Here is a 20,011-nt window from a genome sequence, read left to right as displayed (position 1 = left end):
AGCCATTATGTTTTCCTAAAATGTAAACAAAGATGGCTGCCATGTTTGAAAGATGGGGTTGCTATGGGGGTTATGCCTCATTCACACTGCAGATATATAGTTGAACGTTTTGCTTGCTTGGTCAATGTAATCTCAATGGAAACCAGCTTTAAAGGAGTAGTTCACCCCCAAAATGACTTTTTTTCTATTGATTACTCAGGTCATGGAGAGTAGAGTTCAATAATATTTTTTGTTTTTTGTCACATTCCTAAGACAAAATTTTGATTCGAGTAAATGTACCCCCATTGATTCCGGATGGTGACCCGTTTCGAAACGGGTCACCATCCGGAATCAATGGGGGTAAATTTATTGTTATCACATTTTTGTCTTAGGAATGTGACAAAAACCAAAAAATATTATTGAACTCTACTCTCCATGGCATGAGTAATCAATAGAAAAAAAGTCATTTTGGGGGTGAACTACTCCTTTAAAGATTTCAAAGCTTTGTTCTGTGTATGTCCTGTAGCTTTAAAGCTGGTTTCCATTGAGATAACATTGACCAAGCAAGCAAAACGTTCAACTATATATCTGCAGTGTGAATGCAGCATTAAACATGCAATTTCGCGATCGCTATCATGCCTACTACATTTTTTGGGGTACATTTTTTTTTTAAACTTTTTTTGATTTTTTTTTTTTTTTTTTTTTTTTTTTTTGAAAAAATTCTCGGGTTCCTCGGGCGTGGCAGGGCGGGACAACGGGATTTTTTCGGGCTCCTCGGCCATGGCAACATATGAGTTAAAAGACATCCTTAGATCCTTATAACATCATATAAATGGCAGTAAAAGAGTTAAGGGACCCTGGGAGTCCCTCAACTTTACTTAGAGAACCACTGCCTTAGCCAACACAATCATCATGGCAGCCTCGAAAACCAGCGTCCGTTCTCCTCATGGATTCATTTGCTCTCCTTTTGAGCCAGCTGAACTCTCCGTCTGCGTGCCTGGAGGCAGGGGCGTCACACCAAATTCTGGGCCCCGGGTACAAGGATTCACTGTGGGGCCCCTGTGCTTTAACTATTAAAAAATAGCAGATATACAAGCTCACAGCGCGGCACCGAGTGCCGCGCTGCGAGCTTGTAGATCTGCTATTTTTGAAAAATCATGAAAATGTGTGCAAGAAACCTATGTCAAGGACCCCCAAGATGATATGTATTTGGCCACGGACCACGATCTCAAAATATTTCCTTCCAGGGACCCCCAGAAGCAAAATTTGAGTTAGAAATGTTCGCTTAAAAATTGCATATTATTCAAAGATTTTTCACACATTTTCACGACTTTTTCAAAAATAGCAGATCTACAAGCTCGCAGCGCGGCACTCGGTGCCGCGCTGTGAGCTTGTATATCTGCTATTTTTCAATAGATAAAGTTATTAGGGCCCCTCCACCTTGGGCCCCAGTAACTCAGTCTAACTTTCCTACCCCTTGTGACGCCCCTGCCTGGAGGTGACTGTGGAGGCCCAAGACGTGAGTAGAAGAGTCGGGGGCAGTCTGGGCACGGATGTGTTGGAGGTGGACGGGGTAACAGAAGATGTTGGTGTCTTTGTTGACACTTCGCTTCCGCTGCTTGTGCACAGAGGCCATTTTGGAGAAAAGTTGGGTCTCTTCTCACTTCCTTCACGAGAGTCAGGGTGCTGATATTGTGCATGTTGGCCTGCTTAACCTTCCCTATCAGACTCACCTCACCGCTACTCACCAGTTAAGAGTGGGGTGGCTCAGAGTAGATGACAGAGTACAGCAACTTGCAATGGGCCTGGTGTACAAGATACACTGCACCACTATGATACCCAAGTACCTGTCAAAATACTTTATAAACATTAAGGATGTCCATAATTACAACACCAGAGGCAGCGCCACAGATCACTTTCAACCCAGAGTCAAAACCAACAAAGGGTCAAACTCTTTTTTCTGCTATACCACCAAAACGTGCAAAGCCTTACCGAAGGCCATAAAGGAGTGTGGATCACTAGCATCCTTTAAAATTGCCCTGAAAAACCACTTACAGGCAGCAGCCGTTCGCAACTGGTAAAAAAAACTAACCTAGCCCAACCCTACCCTCCCCTGCCCCTTCTTTGTATGCATACTTACTGTTTGTTTAGACTTTTTTTTTTGTTCTCTCATTTTTCTTTTCTTTACATATCTACTGCATAGTACTGTGTTCTATTCGTCTGTCATTCAATGTTATATGAGATGCTTAAATGGTTTCCTGTGGAAATAAGCTTAGTCTTTTCATGGATCTCCTTTTAGTAGACCTTGTACCAGTGAACTGTACCGTCATGAAACTGTACCTTTTCCTATGCAAACTTCTACTAAAGTCTTCAATCAATCAATCAAAAGGCTCACTGGAAACACTCTGCTACACCGGTGGGTCTCAGGGACCCTTGTGGTTCCTTGGGGGTTCCAAATGACCCCTAAAAAAAGGTGTCTAAGGCCCCGTACATATGGCAACGCTCTGTAGAGAAAACAGCGAGGTCCCGGGATATCGCCGTTGCGTTTTGCTTTTTATCAAGCGTTCATATGCAGCCGAAATGATGTAGTGTCCATGTCACCGTGTGAGCAACAGCAACAACGCAATAAGCAACAACGCATGCTAGTCTTTTTCTCTCCTACTAATACATACTGAATGCCTTACCTAGCGCTGTGGATGCTGGCCGAGTGGTTAACGATTTGGTTTTACGATCCGAGTGCCCCGGGTTCGCGTCCCGCTCTGTCACTTCTCTCCGTCACCGTGGACAACCTTTTTTTTTTCTCTGCGATCAAGTTATTATTATTATTATTACATTATTCACATAACTCGGTAACCCTTAGGGTTCCTTTTGGTTCCATTTATACACTCTCAGAGTTATGGGGGTACTTGAAATAACAGGTTTGTTAACCACTACATGAAATGGAACATAGCCTTCATTAGTATCATTGGTAACACCTGTGAAGGAACAGAGAAGAGACCCAATTTCTCTCCAATATGGCTGCTGTCCCTATTGTCTCACTTGCTCCTCTAGAGGGCCTTGGTCTTGCTCTATATCTGACATATTGTGGCAAATCATCCTTTTGTTAACCAGATTGTGTTGGTGATAAATCCCAGACATCCGCGGTTGCCAGGCTCTGATAACTCCAACATGTTCAGGTTAAGTGAGTTTGGCAAACCTCCCCCTCTTGGGTCCAGCACTGCCGTTGCCAGGTTTGGCACCATCCCATTCCGTCAGTCTTAAAAGGTTTTTTTTTTTATTAGCGGCGGAAAGTAACTCATTGCATTTAATCAAGTACTGTAGTTAAAGGAGTAGTTTACCCAAATTTCATTTAAACACAATTACACACCACATGGGGACTAGAACTCGTGGATATATCTCCAGGGGGGGGGGGTGAATTATGCCTTTAAGTACAATTTAGACAGAATTATTTACTTTACCCAAGTAATTTTTTTGATAGGCCACTTAAAGCCCCTATCATAGTAGGCACCGCGGTGATAAGCTATCCCCACCACGGTGTAGTCTTAAAACCTTAAATGAAGTCATAAAACTACAACATTACGTCATTACTCGCGGTGAAGAGCTATCCACCGCGAACCCCGACACATCTCTCTGTTTTTACTTTCAGAAAGATCGGCCCATCACCCCGTTCACTGATTGGTCACAAAGTAGTCGAATGAATGAATTTCAGTGAAGAAATGCACCCGCACACTGCCACTTGCAGGTTCTAAGTAACAATTTATTGAAAGCAACGTTTTGGTCCTTAGACCTTCCTCAATAGTTAAAAGCACAAAATGTGAGTGAATCCTTGTACCCAGGGCCAAGGTGCGACAACACTGTCAACACGCTCCCGACTTCTCTTACCTTGGCAGCCATGCGGGAGTAGAGGGAGTTCTGGTCCTGTGCGGTGCTCATCTTCTCTCTCCTCACCATCTCACGCAGACCCACGTCGTCGTCATCCTGGAAGTAACGCACGCGCTCACCCTCCACATGGGTCTCAATCTGCAGCACAGAGAGAGAGAGAGAGAGAGGAGATCAGGTCTACAATATCTTATTCACACAACCCATTAGACATGATCTGACATTTTACATGACAATTAATTGTCGCTCGAATAATTGCGATTAACGATTGAATTGTTTTTGTCATTTACAATTACGTTTCTGTTTGACTTTTAGGCTTTGAAGTTGCACACGGCAGATATGACACATAACCTAAATATACAAGTAATTACTGATATATTTGACAACTTTATACTTTAAAAAGAACATTGATAGTGGAAATAGCCGATCTTCAAGCTCGTAGATCTGCTATTTCCACTATTTTTTTTAAATGTTTGAAAATATATGAAAAATCTTCAACATAAAAACAATTATGACGATTATGACAAAATAATTTTTATTATGTAAAATAATTTGATTACACAATTTTGTGGGGGTCCCCAGATGATTAACTTAATGTGCAACATTGTTTTCTCACTCAACTGTAAACAAACCAACATAAAGTTTAAGTGTATAGAATATCTGCACATTTTAAAAGTGACAAATTGAGGACTTTTTAAATTCCTCTAAAATGACAAATTAAACATTGGCCAAATCTTCAAATATTAATTAGAGGCAGAAATTGTGAAAATACTGTAGCAGATCTACATGCTCACAACGCCTCACGTTGCGAGGCGTTGTGAGCATGTAGATCTGCTATTTTCACAATAGAACCATGTTATACAAAATGAAATGCCTCAAATCTTAAGTGCTCGTCAGGGTGGGGTTAAAATATGATTATTTTGGGAGGATGCGGCCTGAAAAGGTTGAGAACCACTGGAGTAGAGAGATATAGAGGCAGACAGACAGACATATATAGAGAGAGAGACAGAGAGGGGAGAGAGAGAACGACACGCACGCGCGCCCGCACACCCGCACCCGCACACACACACACACACACACACACACACACACACACACACACACACACACACACACACACACACACACACACACACACACACACACACACACAGTCAGTCAGACAGACAGACAGACAGACAGACAGACAGACAGAGGATCTGTTCTCATTACACACTGATGAATGCCTAATGACAGAAAGCAAGACGAGAGACTCAGAGACAGACTCTGTCTCTGCAATTTACAATTAAGGCATGTAGCAGATGCTCTTATTGAGAGTGGTTCACAAGTGCTGAACATAAATACTAGTGGTGTAACGATACATTTTAATAGTGATTCGATACATATCACGATACATGGTTGACGATACGATACATGGACAATATTGGTTCATTCATGGCGATACGATTCGATTCAATGATTTAAAATCGATATAGTAACTATTTAGCAAAGACATTAAATCTGTGTGAAAGTTGTGGATAGTGCAGGTTTTTAAGGGAAACGTGTATTATTATGGATATAAATAAGTAAACACAGTGATTATCTGCCAAATACATGGACATTGTATATTGACAAACCTGCACCTTGACATGAACCCAGAGATTACACACATTTATCCATAGACCAGTGTAAGTAACTATATGGAAAGGAAAAGTAATTAAACCCCTCCTTCTCATTTTTCTTCTTAAAAATGCTAAATACAATGCACAAGTAGGTAGTAACGATACAATCGATTCTTTGCACTGCCGATTCGATACGATACAAAATAAAACGATACGATTCGATTTTAGCTGTTTTCATTTCGATCTACTTTGATTTTTTAAGTTAAAAACGATATTTCGATACAGTTACTATATCGTTACACCCCTAATAAATACAGATGCTCCGATTGCGATTTTACGGGGCCGATACCGATCATGGATCAACTGGAATCAGTATCTGCCGATACCGATATTCCCGATCACAGCGTCAAATCCATAAATTCTTCTATTTCTTGTGTTACTGTAGCAGCATTTATATATTTAATGATTCTTCTTACGAAACATTGACATTGTTGTATATTAAGTATAAACATTAGGAGATTGCAGGCTGCGGTCCTTTAGTATCCAATTCAACTTGTAGGAGTTGAAGCTGAGGTTACATTCAGTCCCACAGATAAATATTGTGAAAATAGCTGATCTAGCTTGTAGATCGTCAAAGCCGATGCCGTTCAAAGCCGATAGAGGCATTATCGGCCAATTGCGATCTCTAAACACAAGCCGTGTTAACCATGCATGTACTCTAGTCAATAAACAAAAGAAATCACATACTGTAACTAGAGTGCAGAGAGAACAGTGTAGTTAGTGCCTCACAGAAACTAGGATACCTGCTAACTAACCATCCTATGATCTAACTCAGGGGTGGGCAACTTTGATGATGGCGAGGGCCACTACTGTATATTTCCAACTTCACTCCAGAGGGCCACATTGCATATTGCTACGTCCTACTTTGTCATTCTAGTATCTCATACAAAAGAAGCAAAAATAGCAGATCTTCAAGCTCAAAACGCATCGCGCTGCGATGCGTTTTGAGTCTTGTAGATCGACTATTTTTGCTTCTTTTGAATTGGAATCCTGAAATATTTTTTGTTATTTTTTAATTGGAATCCTGAAATCTAACATTTTGATTTAATTTCAAACACATTTAGTTATATATTCATGTTGACTCTATGAACCTAAATACAAATACCTACATTGGACATAAAAAAAATATATATATACATTTTAATACTACTATACTAGTCATTAAGCAATTAAAATATACTGGGAATTAAAGCAGGTCATGTTTGGAACTGTAACAGCTGAAATCAATAATATATCAGTATTCCGGTATCAACCTGCGGGCCGCATTAAGTGAAGGTGAGGGCCGCATGTGGCCCCCGGGCCGCCAGTTGCCCATGTATGATCTAACTCATGCTGTCCAACTCACCTTCAGTGAGAAAAAGAAACAAACACCTGAGAACAAGTGACCAAGATGTGTCTCCATAGCAGCCATACCTTGGTCGATGGCTAGTGGTCTGGGCATTTTATGGATTATAAACACTTTCAACTCTTTTTGTTTCATAAATATGTTAGTAATAACCAGCTGCTGAAAGATTGGGTCCCATTAATTTTACAATACAGGAAAGAAATACACAGAATAAATCTGCTTTAAGTAGCATGTGAGGGGTCAAACTAGGGGTTTTTCATTGTTTTGCACGAAAAACATTCCTTGGCCTAAAAACGGACCCACATAACTATGGTTTAGTGACAAGTCATCACTTTTCATAGTTTTAGCCCAAGGAATGTTTTTCGTGCAAAACAAATGCTTGCAATGGATTCAGAATCATGAAAAACCCCTAGTTTGACCCCTCATATGCTACTTAAAGCGGATTTATTTTTTGTATCCCCCCCCCCCCCCGCCCCCCCCCCAACAAACATAGTTGAAAGCGTTTCTGTTGCAATTTGTTTGAGGTTAAAAGTGCACTCTCTCTTTCTCTCACTCTCTTTACCAGTTTCTTCTTGCGTCGTCCTCCGCGGGGTTCCTGCGGTCCCGACGAGGCGTTGACGGGCCAGGCGCGACCCGATTGGTCCGTTCTGAACAGCAGCACTTCCTGGTCCTCCTCGGAGCGTCCCGGGACCTGACACACAGAGGTCAGAGGTCAGTACTGAAGCTACACCATTGGTAATCATGTTTTGTTTTTTTGTGTTTGTGTTTTTCAACAGTTTAGGCATTTAGCTGACGCTCTTAATCCAGAGCGATTTACAATAAGCAGGGTAAAACATCAATACTTCAACATCAATTGCAGAGAAATATTAATCTAGAAAAGATAACGTAGGTTGACCAAGCACCTAATCAGTAAATAAAACGTTATATAAAACCTAAGAATGCTGTCTAGCTTACATGTATGGTCATTGAGGGGGTAGGCGAGTGCTATGGTAAGTGCTATGGTTTAGGTGGAGTCTGAAGTTTTAAGTATAGCCTAGCCTACTTTACTGGAGTATTTCCAATACTTTTAATTCTACTCCACTACACATGCAGAATAGCATCCATGCAGGCACAGACACAGCGAGTCCTCCTAGAGATGGGATTTATGGCTCTTTGAAGTGAGCCGGATCTCTGGGATCCGTTCCTTTCAAAGAGCCGTTCAAAAGACGGCCACTGTTCATTAGAAAGGAACGGCTCCCTACTGTGAACCGAATCCTATCGTTCATTTCAAAGAGCCGTTCAAAAGACTCGACTCGTTCGCGAACGTCCCACCTCTATTCGCTCCGTGTCAAACAAACACTGAAACGCGAACAGAATGGATCACACTGACCTACACAAACCCACGGGAATAATTTAGAAGCACTTTATCAGAAAATATAGCCTAACTAGTAACACTTGTGTAGCCTACTGTATGTTAATCTGACTTTGGTATAGGCTGTTGTTTTCTTCCTGGACGTGCGTTTGTGGAAGGTTATTTAACATGGGATTTTGACAGCTGGCTTCTCCTCGTCTTAACGGAACTCCGTTCCGGCCCCAAATGTTTTAACGGAACGGGGGTTCCGGCCGTTCCGGCTCACTTTCACCACTGGGGGTAGGCGAGTGCTATGGTAAGTGCTATGGTTTAGGTGGAGTCTGAAGAGGTGAGTCTTCAGTCCACGGCGGAAGCCAGGGAGTGAGTCTGTAGTTCTAAATGCAACAGGGAGTTTATTCCACAGTTTGGGGGCCAGGAGGGCAAACTGTCTAGGACGAGTGGATTTTTGTCCTGGGGTTTTTAATGAGAGTTCAGGACCCCCAAATTGATATGTATTTAACTGTGGACCCCCATCTGAAAAGCCTTTGTGCCAGAGACCCCCAGAAGAGAGTATTTATGTTAAAAAAAAAAAACATTCAAAAGTATATAAAAAAAAAAAAAAAAAACACATTTATGATATTCTTTCAAAAGTTTGCAGCAGGGCACAAAGTTATCAGTCATCTTATTATGCTAATATTTTCTATAAGGTAATGCTGTATGCACATGCATGAAATCCTTCAAGTTCATGCATTAGATAGATATAAAATTACAGACTCTCCGATTCTGCTATCACAATATCAATCATCAGATGCTTGTGGATCTGCAAATTTTGTCTAAAATAGGGCATGTATTTGAAGGTTTTATGTATTCGTTTCACCCGACAGTAATGATATAGTTATTGTATGAACTCATTAGAAGTGTATGTCATGTCTCTGGATCATGTCCTCTCACAGCACTGGTGGAAAAAGTACTCAAATGTTGTACTACAAACAAACGACTTGAGTAAAAGTACAAAGGTACTGGTATAAAAATGTACTTAAAGGGATATTACACTTTCAAAGTCATTTTATCGTCTAATCAGGCTTTTATGAACACCCTGAACAGTTTTTAATTTGCTTGATTCAATATTTAGATATTTGATGTAAATGTTACCAGGCCCGACACGCCCAGGCCCTCTCCACATACACACCCATTGTAACTTCAAACTCCATTTTAACCATGATAGATTCATTAAAAACACCCGTTGTTTTTTCTGTTGACTCATACTACCCTCCTAATACGTGAGCAGGCCGTGTTTTTTCGATAACCTTTTTCATAAATTTTTAATAATTATTTGGGAAAATGAAAAATATTTAATACAAAAATGGATTATTAAAAATAAATGAAAAAAGTTATCGAAAAAACACGGCCTGCTCACGTATTAGGAGGGTAGTTTGAGTCACCAGAAAAAATAATGGTTGTTTTTAATGAATTTATCATGGTTAAAATGGAGTTTGAAGTTACAATGGGTGTGTATGTGGAGAGGGCCTGGGCGTGTCGGGCCTGGTAACATTTACATCAAATATCTAAATATTGAATCAAGCAAATTAAAAACTGTTCAGGGTGTTCATAAAAGCCTGATTAGACGATAAAATGACTTTGAAAGTGTAATATCCCTTTAAAGTACCAAAAGTAGAAAGTACTCAGTAGCAGATCTACAAGCTATATAGGGTCCATTTGGTTCCATGTGTACACTGTCAAAGTTAAGGGGAGACCTTCAAATGTCAAAGTTTGAGAACCACTGGCCTAGCACACACAACTAGCCAGGAGCATAACGTTTTCATAATTATTTGGATTTGAGCGTGCTGATCTATCTCTGTGACCGTATCGTTGACGGAGAGCCATTGACAGGGTCAGCTCTCTGCTGAAAGCGAACGTGATGGCTTGCCGTCTTTATCCTGCTCCGCGGTCGGAAGGCAGAGAGACGAAAACACGCGCTCTGGTTCTTATGAATCCTGTTATCTACTGTAAATTAATCCATTTAGGCCTAGAATTATTGAATGCTTTAACTGTTGAAAAATAGCAGATCTACAAGCTCGCAGCACGGCACCTGTGGACCAGTGCCGCGCTGCGAGCTTGAAAATCTGCTATTTTTTGAAATATCATGAAGATTTGTGCAAATCTTTTAATATATATTTTTAAAGGGAACATTTGTAACTCTAATATTTGCTTCTGGGGGGTCCCTGATACAATGTTTTGAGATGGGGGGTCTGTGGCCAAATACATATCAATTTGGGGGTCCTTCACATGAAAAGGTTTGAGCCCCGCCGACATCTTTTTCAAAAAACCTTGGAAGGATTCAGAAGAAACTACACAATATTCAAAGAATTGCACACATTTTCAAGATTTTTCAAAAATAGCAGGTCTACAAGCTCGCAAACTTGTATATCTGCTATTTTTTAATAGCTAAAGCATAAAATGTTACGCAATAATGCGTACCCGGTCTGACTAGGTTAACCATAATGTCGTAACGTCAACTTTGGCCAGACCTCGAGTCGAGCGCGGACAATGGAGAAGTAGAACTCGAGGACGATAGCTTTGTCAACACGTGCTCTGTTTGGTTTACAGCCTGTTGACTTCTTTCTGTGGTTGAGAAATGTCCTCAACAGGGGCGTCACAAGGGGTGGGGGGGGGGGGGGGGGGGGGAGTGGGACTGAGTTACTAGGGCCCAAGGTGGAGGGGCCTTCATTATTTTATACTTTAGTTATTGAAAAATAGCAGATATACAAGCTCACAGCGCGGCACCGAGTGCCGCACTGCAAGCTTGCAGATCTGCTATTTTTGAAAAGTCGTGAAGATGTGTGCAAATCTTTGAATATATTTATTTTTTAAGTGAACATTTGTAACTCTAATTTAGTAACATTTGTAACTCTAATATTATGAGATGGGGGTCCTCCGTGGCCAAATACCTATCATTTTGGGGGTCCTTAACATGAAAAAGGTTGAGCACCACTGACATAGAAACATAGGTTTTTCAAGAAACCTTACCTTACAGCGCGGCACTCGGTGCCGCGCTGTGAGCTTGTATATCTGCTATTTTTCAAAAGTTAAAGCACAAAATAATGGGTAATAATGCGTTCCCAGTCTAAATGGGTTAAACCCCTTCCCCCTCTGAAGAACATTCATGGGGGGCCCACAGTGAATCCTTGTACCCAGGGGCCCAGAATTTGGTGTGACACCCCTGGCCCTCAACAAACAGAATGGTCGAGAGGGAAACGTGTTTTTTCCATCATTCTGGTGCTCTTATTTGACATTTGGACCGTTCTCATAATAAACAAAATAACGCAAGAGAGCACCCACTCTATGGTTCCAGTAAATATACAATGCTGCACATCAGGAACAATAAACAAACACAAGACATATCCACTATGGACAAATACGGTATGTTATGGACAAACATACTTGCATGCAGAAATAGGACCCATACATAAACACAGCTGGTTTCTCAACAGCAACAAAATCAAATAGCTACCAAAATGAGTAACTTGTACCAAGCTAATAAATAATAGAAAAAATAAGTAACTTGAACCAAGCTAATACATAATAGAAAATTACATAGCTCAGGGGTAAAGCAACTGTCATTAGACCACGAAGGGTTCCCGAAGGGTTCCCAGTTCGAATCCGGGCTCCCCCTGAGTTAATGTCCAAGAGTCCTTGAGCAAGACTCTGAACCCCTAGTTGCTCCCGGTGAGCAGGTTGGTGCCTTGCATGGTTTCCTCTGCCATCGGTGTATGAATGTGTGTGTGAATGGGTGAATGTAATGCACAATCTATGTAACCTTGGATAAAAGCGCTATATAAATGCACCATTTACATCTACAAAACACAGTTTAAGTTGCCTGTGGCTGTATTTTTCTGTGTGCCCAGATTATGCCCCAATATGGACACACATCCATATATGTTCATTTATGTAGTAGCGTTGTTGTCAGGCAGAAACCTCATAGATCTTCATATTTAAACGTTTTGTGTTTTGACATAAATCAACGCCCTTCTTGATTATACTACAAGTATAGCATCACACAAAGAATCATAAGTAGCAGATCCACAAGCTTGTAGATCTGCTACTTTTGCAGTTTTTGAATTTGAATCCTGAGCAGTTTTGGACATATCAGGTTTTCACCCGACAAAGACAAAATCTGTAATTATGTCCCAAAACAATAATAATGAACAATAAGTATGTACAGAGGAGAGCAACACATACACACACACGCACGCACGCACGCACACACACGCACACACGCGCCCACGCGCCCACGCACACACACACACACACACACACACACACACACACACACACACACACACACACACACACACGGCCGTGGGAAGTCATTTACAGCAGCAGGTGCTGGTCCAGGGACCCTTCCAGACCGTTTTTAATTTATTTTATAATCGGTTTAATTCAGGTTTTTATTCATATAAATAGGCCTAATTGCAGAGTAGTCATGCAAATACCCCCAAATAATAAGCATAGATGTTGGCATATTAGCTATGCCAAGGCGACTAGTGCTGTGTAGATCTCCTGCATACAGATGAAGTTAAAAGTGGATGACTGTAATTTAGTGCTGCTCAACGCTGGATGTGATTAGGTGTGTATATTTGGATATGTCAAGTGAGCTAAACACTGGAAGGATTGGGGAGAGGATTCCAGAGACGAGGAGATTGCTAAGAGAAAGAAAGCCCTGCCACCTACAGACGTTTGCCTTATTTTTGGGAATAGTTACGCTATAGAGACGACATTATGTAATGCAGGGGTGGGAATTTATGTTTTTCCATGGGGCCACATGAACAACAGAAAGTATTGTGGAGGGCCGGGCCAAAAGGCAGTGCTCCCCACAAGATGTGCTCCCCATAAACAGACAGCTTTACCTCCGACTTAGCAAATACTTAGCAGTCCAATTTTTGTTGAAAACCCGGCATTCGGCATCGTTTTTTTTTTTTTTTCTTGTTTTTTTTTTGCCACACATTTTTGATGGTTAAGGTAAGGCAGGTCGTCTTGACTTGTGACCAGTCTGACCACCTGCTTGTTATTTGTAATGTGGTTGATCTGGTTGATATGTTGTGTATGCCATCCAGACCAGAGTTCGATCGTCAAGATAGAGAGATAAAGACTGATGGAGGTGGAGAGAAGGAGAGGGAGGAAAAGTGAGAGGAAGACAAGAGTCTATTTAAACCACTCAATAACACAGTCATGTACCGAAACCTTAAGACGCTGATAGATGCGTTGCGTATGCTACGCAACGCATCTATCAGCTTTATGTTACGTTGCGTTACTGTTGGGCAGAAACCTCGTATCGCCGTATTCTAACTTTTTTGTGTTTTTTAATTCGTAAAATTAATTCCCTACTTGATCATACTACAGCGTGTAACAATAACAGTTTTGGACATACAAGGTTTCCACCGGACAGCGGCGATATATAATACATGTATACTCTATTTCTATGAATTCAGGGTCTTAAAGGAGTAGTCTTTTCTGCACCGGTAATCTTTTTCTTTAGGGTCTCTACTAGTGAATATGGAATTGGCCTTCTGTAAACCATGCGTATAACTGGGTTTAAAAAACATAAAAAAACTCCAACAAAGGGCTGGGGAAACAGAGTGAGCAGCTTGCATGATCGATCGACATCTCTTCTTCAAGGTCAGGAGGCGTTTCAAGAGGACAAGGCGGTCGTGATAAGACATGCCGAACACATTTTAGGAGACGGAGCCGGCGGGTGTTCTGACGTACGCTCAGACAGAATCGATGGGAGATATAGCAGCTGCCACACTCAATGATTCTGCAGCTCTCTGTGGTAATTGCCTGTCTCTCTTAAAACCCATTCAGAACGGGGTACACATTATTGTGTATCATTATTGTATGCTTTAACTATTGAAAAATAGCAGATATACAAGGGTGCCGCGCTGCGAGCTTGTAGATCTGCTATTTTTGAAATATGGGGCTTTTAAGCGGTGACATCATTTTGTAGGCAGAGGAGAATCTGCCCCCAGAGCATTTTCTGTCCCTCGCTATTTCAAAAAACAACGACTAAAAAACAACGACTAAAGTATAATTCTAACACTTTCCTTTCAACAACAAAGAGAAGAAACATGTGTAAATAGTAAAAATAGTAAAAAGATTCACGGAAACTGGGGGCAGAAATTCTCCTCTGCCTACAAAATGATGTCATACTTAACAGCCCCATAAGTGTCTTTTGAATCCTTCTAAGATTTTTTGAAAAACCCTATGTTTCTATGTCAGCAATCTGGCTAGCCATCGTCAAAGAAAAGGTCCTTTTCACTTGTGGAGCTCGGTTAGTCTGTTCTTGAGAGACTACCATGTCAGTGGTTCTCAAACCTTTTCATTTGAAGGACCCCCAAAATGAAATGTATTTGGCCACAGACCCCCATCTCAAAATATTTAGTTCCGGGGACCCCCCAGAAGCAAAATTTGACTTACAAACGTTCGCTTCGAAAATACATATATTCAAAGATTTGCACACATTTTCACGACTTTTTTCAAAAATAGCAGATCTACAAGCTCGCAGCGCGCTGTGAGCTTGTATATCTGCTATTTTTCACCGGTTAAAAGCATTCAATAATTCTAGGCCTAAATGGGTTAACGCAAGTGGGTGCTTTGGTGCCGAATTCATAAGTACGTATGGGCATGTGGTGAATTCCACGCAGACAGACGTATGCTTTATTTCGGGCCATTATGCATGACTTTCGCTGACAGCACGGGCATCGGCAATTACTGAGTGCAGCTGGTGTGTTCAGTTTTTCTACATTTGCAACATTTTCAAATATACCAGATCTGCAAGCCAATGTGCAGATTGGCTATTTTTTTTTAAATCCTACACTTAGAATCGGAAGTGCATCATTAATTTGTGAGTTCGCCTTCTCACGAGTGGTGCAGTCGTCACCATACTTTGCACAAAAACATAATAAACCAGTAAGACGCCTAAGGGAGAAAAGCGACCTTGACGTCGCGCCATCTGTCTTGGCCATCTGTCTTGGCCATATATGGATTCTGTTAGTGTGGTTCTCCTACAGGGCATCATCTGGGATACAATCCCTTTTAGGCCCATATATCGAGATACCTAACAGAATCCCTTTTATGCCATATATGGAGATCCCTAACAGAATCCCTTTTATGCCATATATGGAGATCCCTATTATGCCCATACTGTATATGGAGATCCCTGCTCTGAATATCCAACATCACTGTGATGTCACCTGTTTAAGCCCATATATGGAGATCCCTGCTCTGAGTATCTGACACCACTGTGATGTCACCTGTGATGTCACAGTGATGTGTCAGGGGAACCACAGTGTCAGGCGTTATCCGTCCGGATGGACGTCTACGGACAAGCTGTGGCGGTTCTGATAGTAAACTGCGACCTACGGTCGCAATTATCATGGGTTAACTCATTGACTACGCTATTGCGAGTTTCCAGAGTTATTCCCGTGTTGGCTACGGCCAGAGTTTCTCGAGTTGGCGCCGAATTCGCATAAAAAGAAATATATATATATATATATATATATATATATATTTTTTTTTTATGCAATTTGGCGCCAAATTGCATATATATATATATATATATATTGTTTTACTTCCTACTATCTACTAGGCATGATCGCGCTCGCGAAATGCCATGTTTGACCCCCATACCAACCCCATCTTTCAAACATGGCGACCATGTTTGTTTACATTTGAAGTAAACCTGGGCCGTTATCGGCGTTATCGTGCTGCGTTAACGTGAGACTCTTGTCGGCGGTAAAAAAAAATATCGTCGTTAATCGCGGATCAAAGTTGGGTCTGGGAGCTGCATGCGCAATGACATCACACACAGCACAGGACACGCTGCCTTGTTTTGTTAGATGCAGTCAACATGTTGTCTAGGCAGAGGCGTTCTAAATTCTGGCTGTATATTTCACAACAATGTGCCTGTTAATGTCACCCTGTCATTGGCTGCACCTGTGTGCTGTGCTAGTTTTGATAATGAGACGTCAGCTTTACCTATATTCAGTTGTTATTACTCAAACTCACTGCATGGACAGACATGTCTCCCCGTTCTGTCTCCGAGCTAGAGTGCCCTAAAAGGGTTTTCAAGCCGCCTCCTCCTACCACGTTCTGACTGTCAAGCTGCATGTTTAAAGTGCTCCATGTTGTTAAATGCTCCCCTTAGTCCCCTATAAATCACTTGTGCAACTTTGCAAGAAAGAAACGTGTGTAAATCCGTTGATAGAAGTGCAGCAGCAGCTCCGACCACAAGGAAGCACAAAGTAGCCTACACTGTAAAAAACGTTGTGCCTTCTCGTTCTGACCACCGCAAAAACGAGACTGAGTACACTGTCAAAAATATTTTGTGAATTACGTTTTTTTTTTTTTTTTTTTTTATATATAAATAAATAGGCTACAAATAAAATAAACATGCAGCTGTTAATATTATGGGCTCATTGGGCTGTTTGCAGACAAATACATTTACTGCACCCAGCATTTAGCTTGTCAGAGTGGTCTTGTTGGAGCGCCTCAGCCTCGGCTGCAGAGATCATGTGCAACTTCTTCCAGAGAGATTGATTGATTGATTGATTGATTGAAGACTTTATTAGAAGTTTGCATAGGAAAAAGTAGTTTCATGACATTACAGTTCACTGGTACAAGATCAACTAAAAGGAGATCCTAGTAAGCTTTTCGCCTTATTTACCCAGGAAACCTTCATGTACCTCATATAACATTGAATGACAGACGGACAGAACTCCATCATCATTTGAAAAAGGGCTCCTGCCCCCATCCTTGCAGGGGGGCCCGCGATTTTCAGGGACGCCACTAATTTTGAATGCCTTCGGCTGACTTAAAATGAGCCATTTTAATCGCGATTAATCGCGATTAACTCCAGGATCGAGTGCGATTAATCGCGATTAAAAAAAATTAATCGTTGCCCACCTCTAAAAAACATGATGGCTGCTATGTCATGAATGGCTGAAAGGATTTCCGAGTGGATTTATTTAGTTTGAAAGCTGTGAACGGCATGCACACACGGTGGTGCATGATCCGTGCACTATTGTGCACGTTAAAAAGAAAATGGTAGCAGTGAACCCTGTAAGTCGCCATTGTTTTAATGGCAGTAAATTAGTTAATGAAGAAAAATACCTGGGCACTTCAGAAGAGCCCGGAGTCAAAGAAGACTACTCAGTTCTTGACACTTACATACTGTATAATAATAATAATAAAACGTACAGACCCAGTGGAGTGCTGCAGTATTTCATTTGGATATTCTTTCCGGAATGCCCAGGTATATATTTTTCCTATCAAGTTGTCCCTGTTGAACACCAGTTAACAGTCTGTTAACTCATTCATAGCCAAGCCACGAGTTTCACGAGTTATTTCAGTACCCCCAGACTGCCACAGCCCGAGTTTCCCGAGTTGGCAGCCATTTTGAAAAAAAAAAAAGATATATATTAGGCATGATTTCAATCGCGAAATTGCATGTTTAGCCCCATAACAAACACATCTTTCAAAATGGCAAAATGTTTGTTTGTTTTGTTTGACTTTGAAGGCTTCTATCTCATGAATGCCTGAACGGATTTCCAAGCGGATTTTTTTTTGTTTGAAAGCTGTGAAAAAGTACATGTGGTACTAGGCATGGGCGTGCACTAAAAATGTATCCGTGCACTAGAAATTTAGGAACGTGGCAGTGAGGAACTTGGCGGCCATTTTGAAAAGGCAATGAATGAGTTAACAGTCTGTTAAAGGTAGAAGGCAACTCTTTGTGCCTATATAAGTCAGGGGTTGGGAGCAGCGGTCATAAACCAGTGGGCTTGTGATGGACATTTTCCTCAAACTATATTTTTGCCACGGAGATACAAAATCAGTGGTCAACTAGAAGCAGTGCTCTTCCGAGCACAGGTCTCCACCAGGCCAGGCGTCCTGGTGGTGCTACTGTATAATAGGCCAATGTAAAAAGGGTGGCATATGTTCTTCACCTTAGATCTTTCATGGCAATCGGACGCTGCATGCATGATTTGAGGCATTGTGTTCCAAAAATGTGTTTTGCTAAAGTCTACCTGCTGGTGGCGCTATAACAGCCCAATGTGAAAAAGGTATCATTTGTTCGTTGACCTAGTGGGTATATGTGTGGCAAATTTCACACTAATCGCAAGCTGCGTTGATGATTTGAGGCATTTTGTTCAAAAACGGAGCAATCCCGCAAACTTTGGAAGCCAATATTAGCCAATTAGGATGGAATATGAAATATGAGACTGATCGGACTTGATCACATGACTATAGAGATACTGTGTACCGATTTGCATGATTTTTGGATAAAATCTCAAGGAATAATAGGAAAAATTGTGTTTTACATAAGTTGGCCTCCTGGTGGCGCTATAAAAGGCTGATGTGAAAAATGCAGGGAAAGGGTTTTTCCTTGGCCTCTAGGGAGTGCGCTTACAAAGTTTGAAACTGATCGGTGGAGTTATAGGTAAAACCACAAATCGGCCTGTTATAGCGCCACCATGAGGCTGATTTCAAAAATTTGAAGTGGCATTTCTTCCTCGACCTAGTGGGAACGTGTGTGCGCGATTTCATGATAATTGCACTTTGCGTTTGGGATTTGAGGCATTTTGTTCAAAACGGCTCAATCCTACAAACTTTGGAAGCCAATCTTAGCCAATCAGGATGGAATATGCAAAAACGGACAGATCCGTCTCGATCACATGACTGTCGAGATACTGCCTACCGATTTGTAGGATTTTTGGACAAAATCTGTAAGAGCAGTGCACAGAAATGTGTTTTGTGAACATTGGCCACTAGGTGGCGCTAGAAAAGGCCCATTTGAAAAAATTAGGGCAGAGGTTCTAGATTGGCATCCAGGGAGTGTGTGTGCTCACTTTGGCAGCGTCCGGGCCAACGGCGACTGAGATTAGGTGCTCACAAACTGCGAGGACGCACGGACGGACGGACGGACGCACGGACGCACGCACGGACGGACGGACGGACGGAGGGGAAAACATACTCTCCCCTCAGCCTTCGGCTGGTGGAGACAATAATATTACCATAAATAAAATACTAAATAGTCCAGTAGACATGATGGAGAACACATGCTGTGTTTTTAAAAAGGCAGAGTGGTTAGTCATCATCCCTTTGAACTGTATTATTATTTAATAGTAAGTAGGACAGCTGAGAGGGAAGGCGTAGATGGAGCAATTTGTAACCAATTTCAAAAATTGCTTTAAAAGGTCAAGGGCATTATTGTTCATTATTCCATGGCCATCTCCGTACTTTTGTCTACTTCTACTTCACCTTCTTCACTTTCTTGAGGTGATGGCTTTGAACTGTTCAAAGCATTAACCCATTTAGGCCTAGAATTATTGAATGCTTTAACCAGTGAAAAATAGCAGATATACAAGCTCACAGCGCAGCACCGAGTGCCGCGCTGCGAGCTTGTAGTTCTGCAATTTTTGAAAAAGTTGTGAAAATGTGTGCAAATCTTTGAATATATGTATTTTTTAAGCGAACGTTTGTAACTCAAATTTTGCTTCTGGGTGGTCCCTGGAACTAGATATTTTGAGATGCGGGTCCGTGGCCAAATGCATATCATTTTGGGGGTCCTTCACATGAAAAGGTTTGAGAACCACTGACATAGTATAGTCTCTCAAGAACAGGCTAACTGAGCTCCAGTTAAGTGAAAAGGACCTTTTCTTTGACGATGGCTGGCCAGATTGCTGACATAGAAACATAGGGTTTTTCGAAAAGTCTTAGAAGGATTCAAAAGACACGTATAGAATCAGGTTAAAATTCTAA

At 41.4% G+C, this 20,011-nt stretch overlaps 1 protein-coding gene across 1 annotated transcript in view; it reads right to left on the bottom strand.

Annotated features, from left to right (window-relative positions):
• cwf19l2 (CWF19 like cell cycle control factor 2) overlaps positions 1-20,011 on the bottom strand; it is a gene marked incomplete at its 5' end in the record, with an annotated part of 97,526 nt that overhangs the window by 21,827 nt on the left and 55,688 nt on the right. Inside the window, 2 exons of the mRNA XM_080731159.1 lie at positions 3,862-3,999; positions 7,427-7,555. Of these exons, the coding sequence (XP_080587285.1) occupies positions 3,862-3,999; positions 7,427-7,555 (267 nt within the window). The remainder of the gene's footprint in view (positions 1-3,861; positions 4,000-7,426; positions 7,556-20,011) is intronic.

This window comes from Nannobrachium achirus (genome assembly GCF_963921795.1).
Source record: "Nannobrachium achirus genome assembly, chromosome: 8".
Taxonomy (NCBI): Eukaryota; Metazoa; Chordata; class Actinopteri; order Myctophiformes; family Myctophidae; genus Nannobrachium; species Nannobrachium achirus.
The sequence above is the reverse complement of the archived record's forward strand: the minus strand, read 5'-3'. Positions and strand labels throughout refer to the sequence as shown.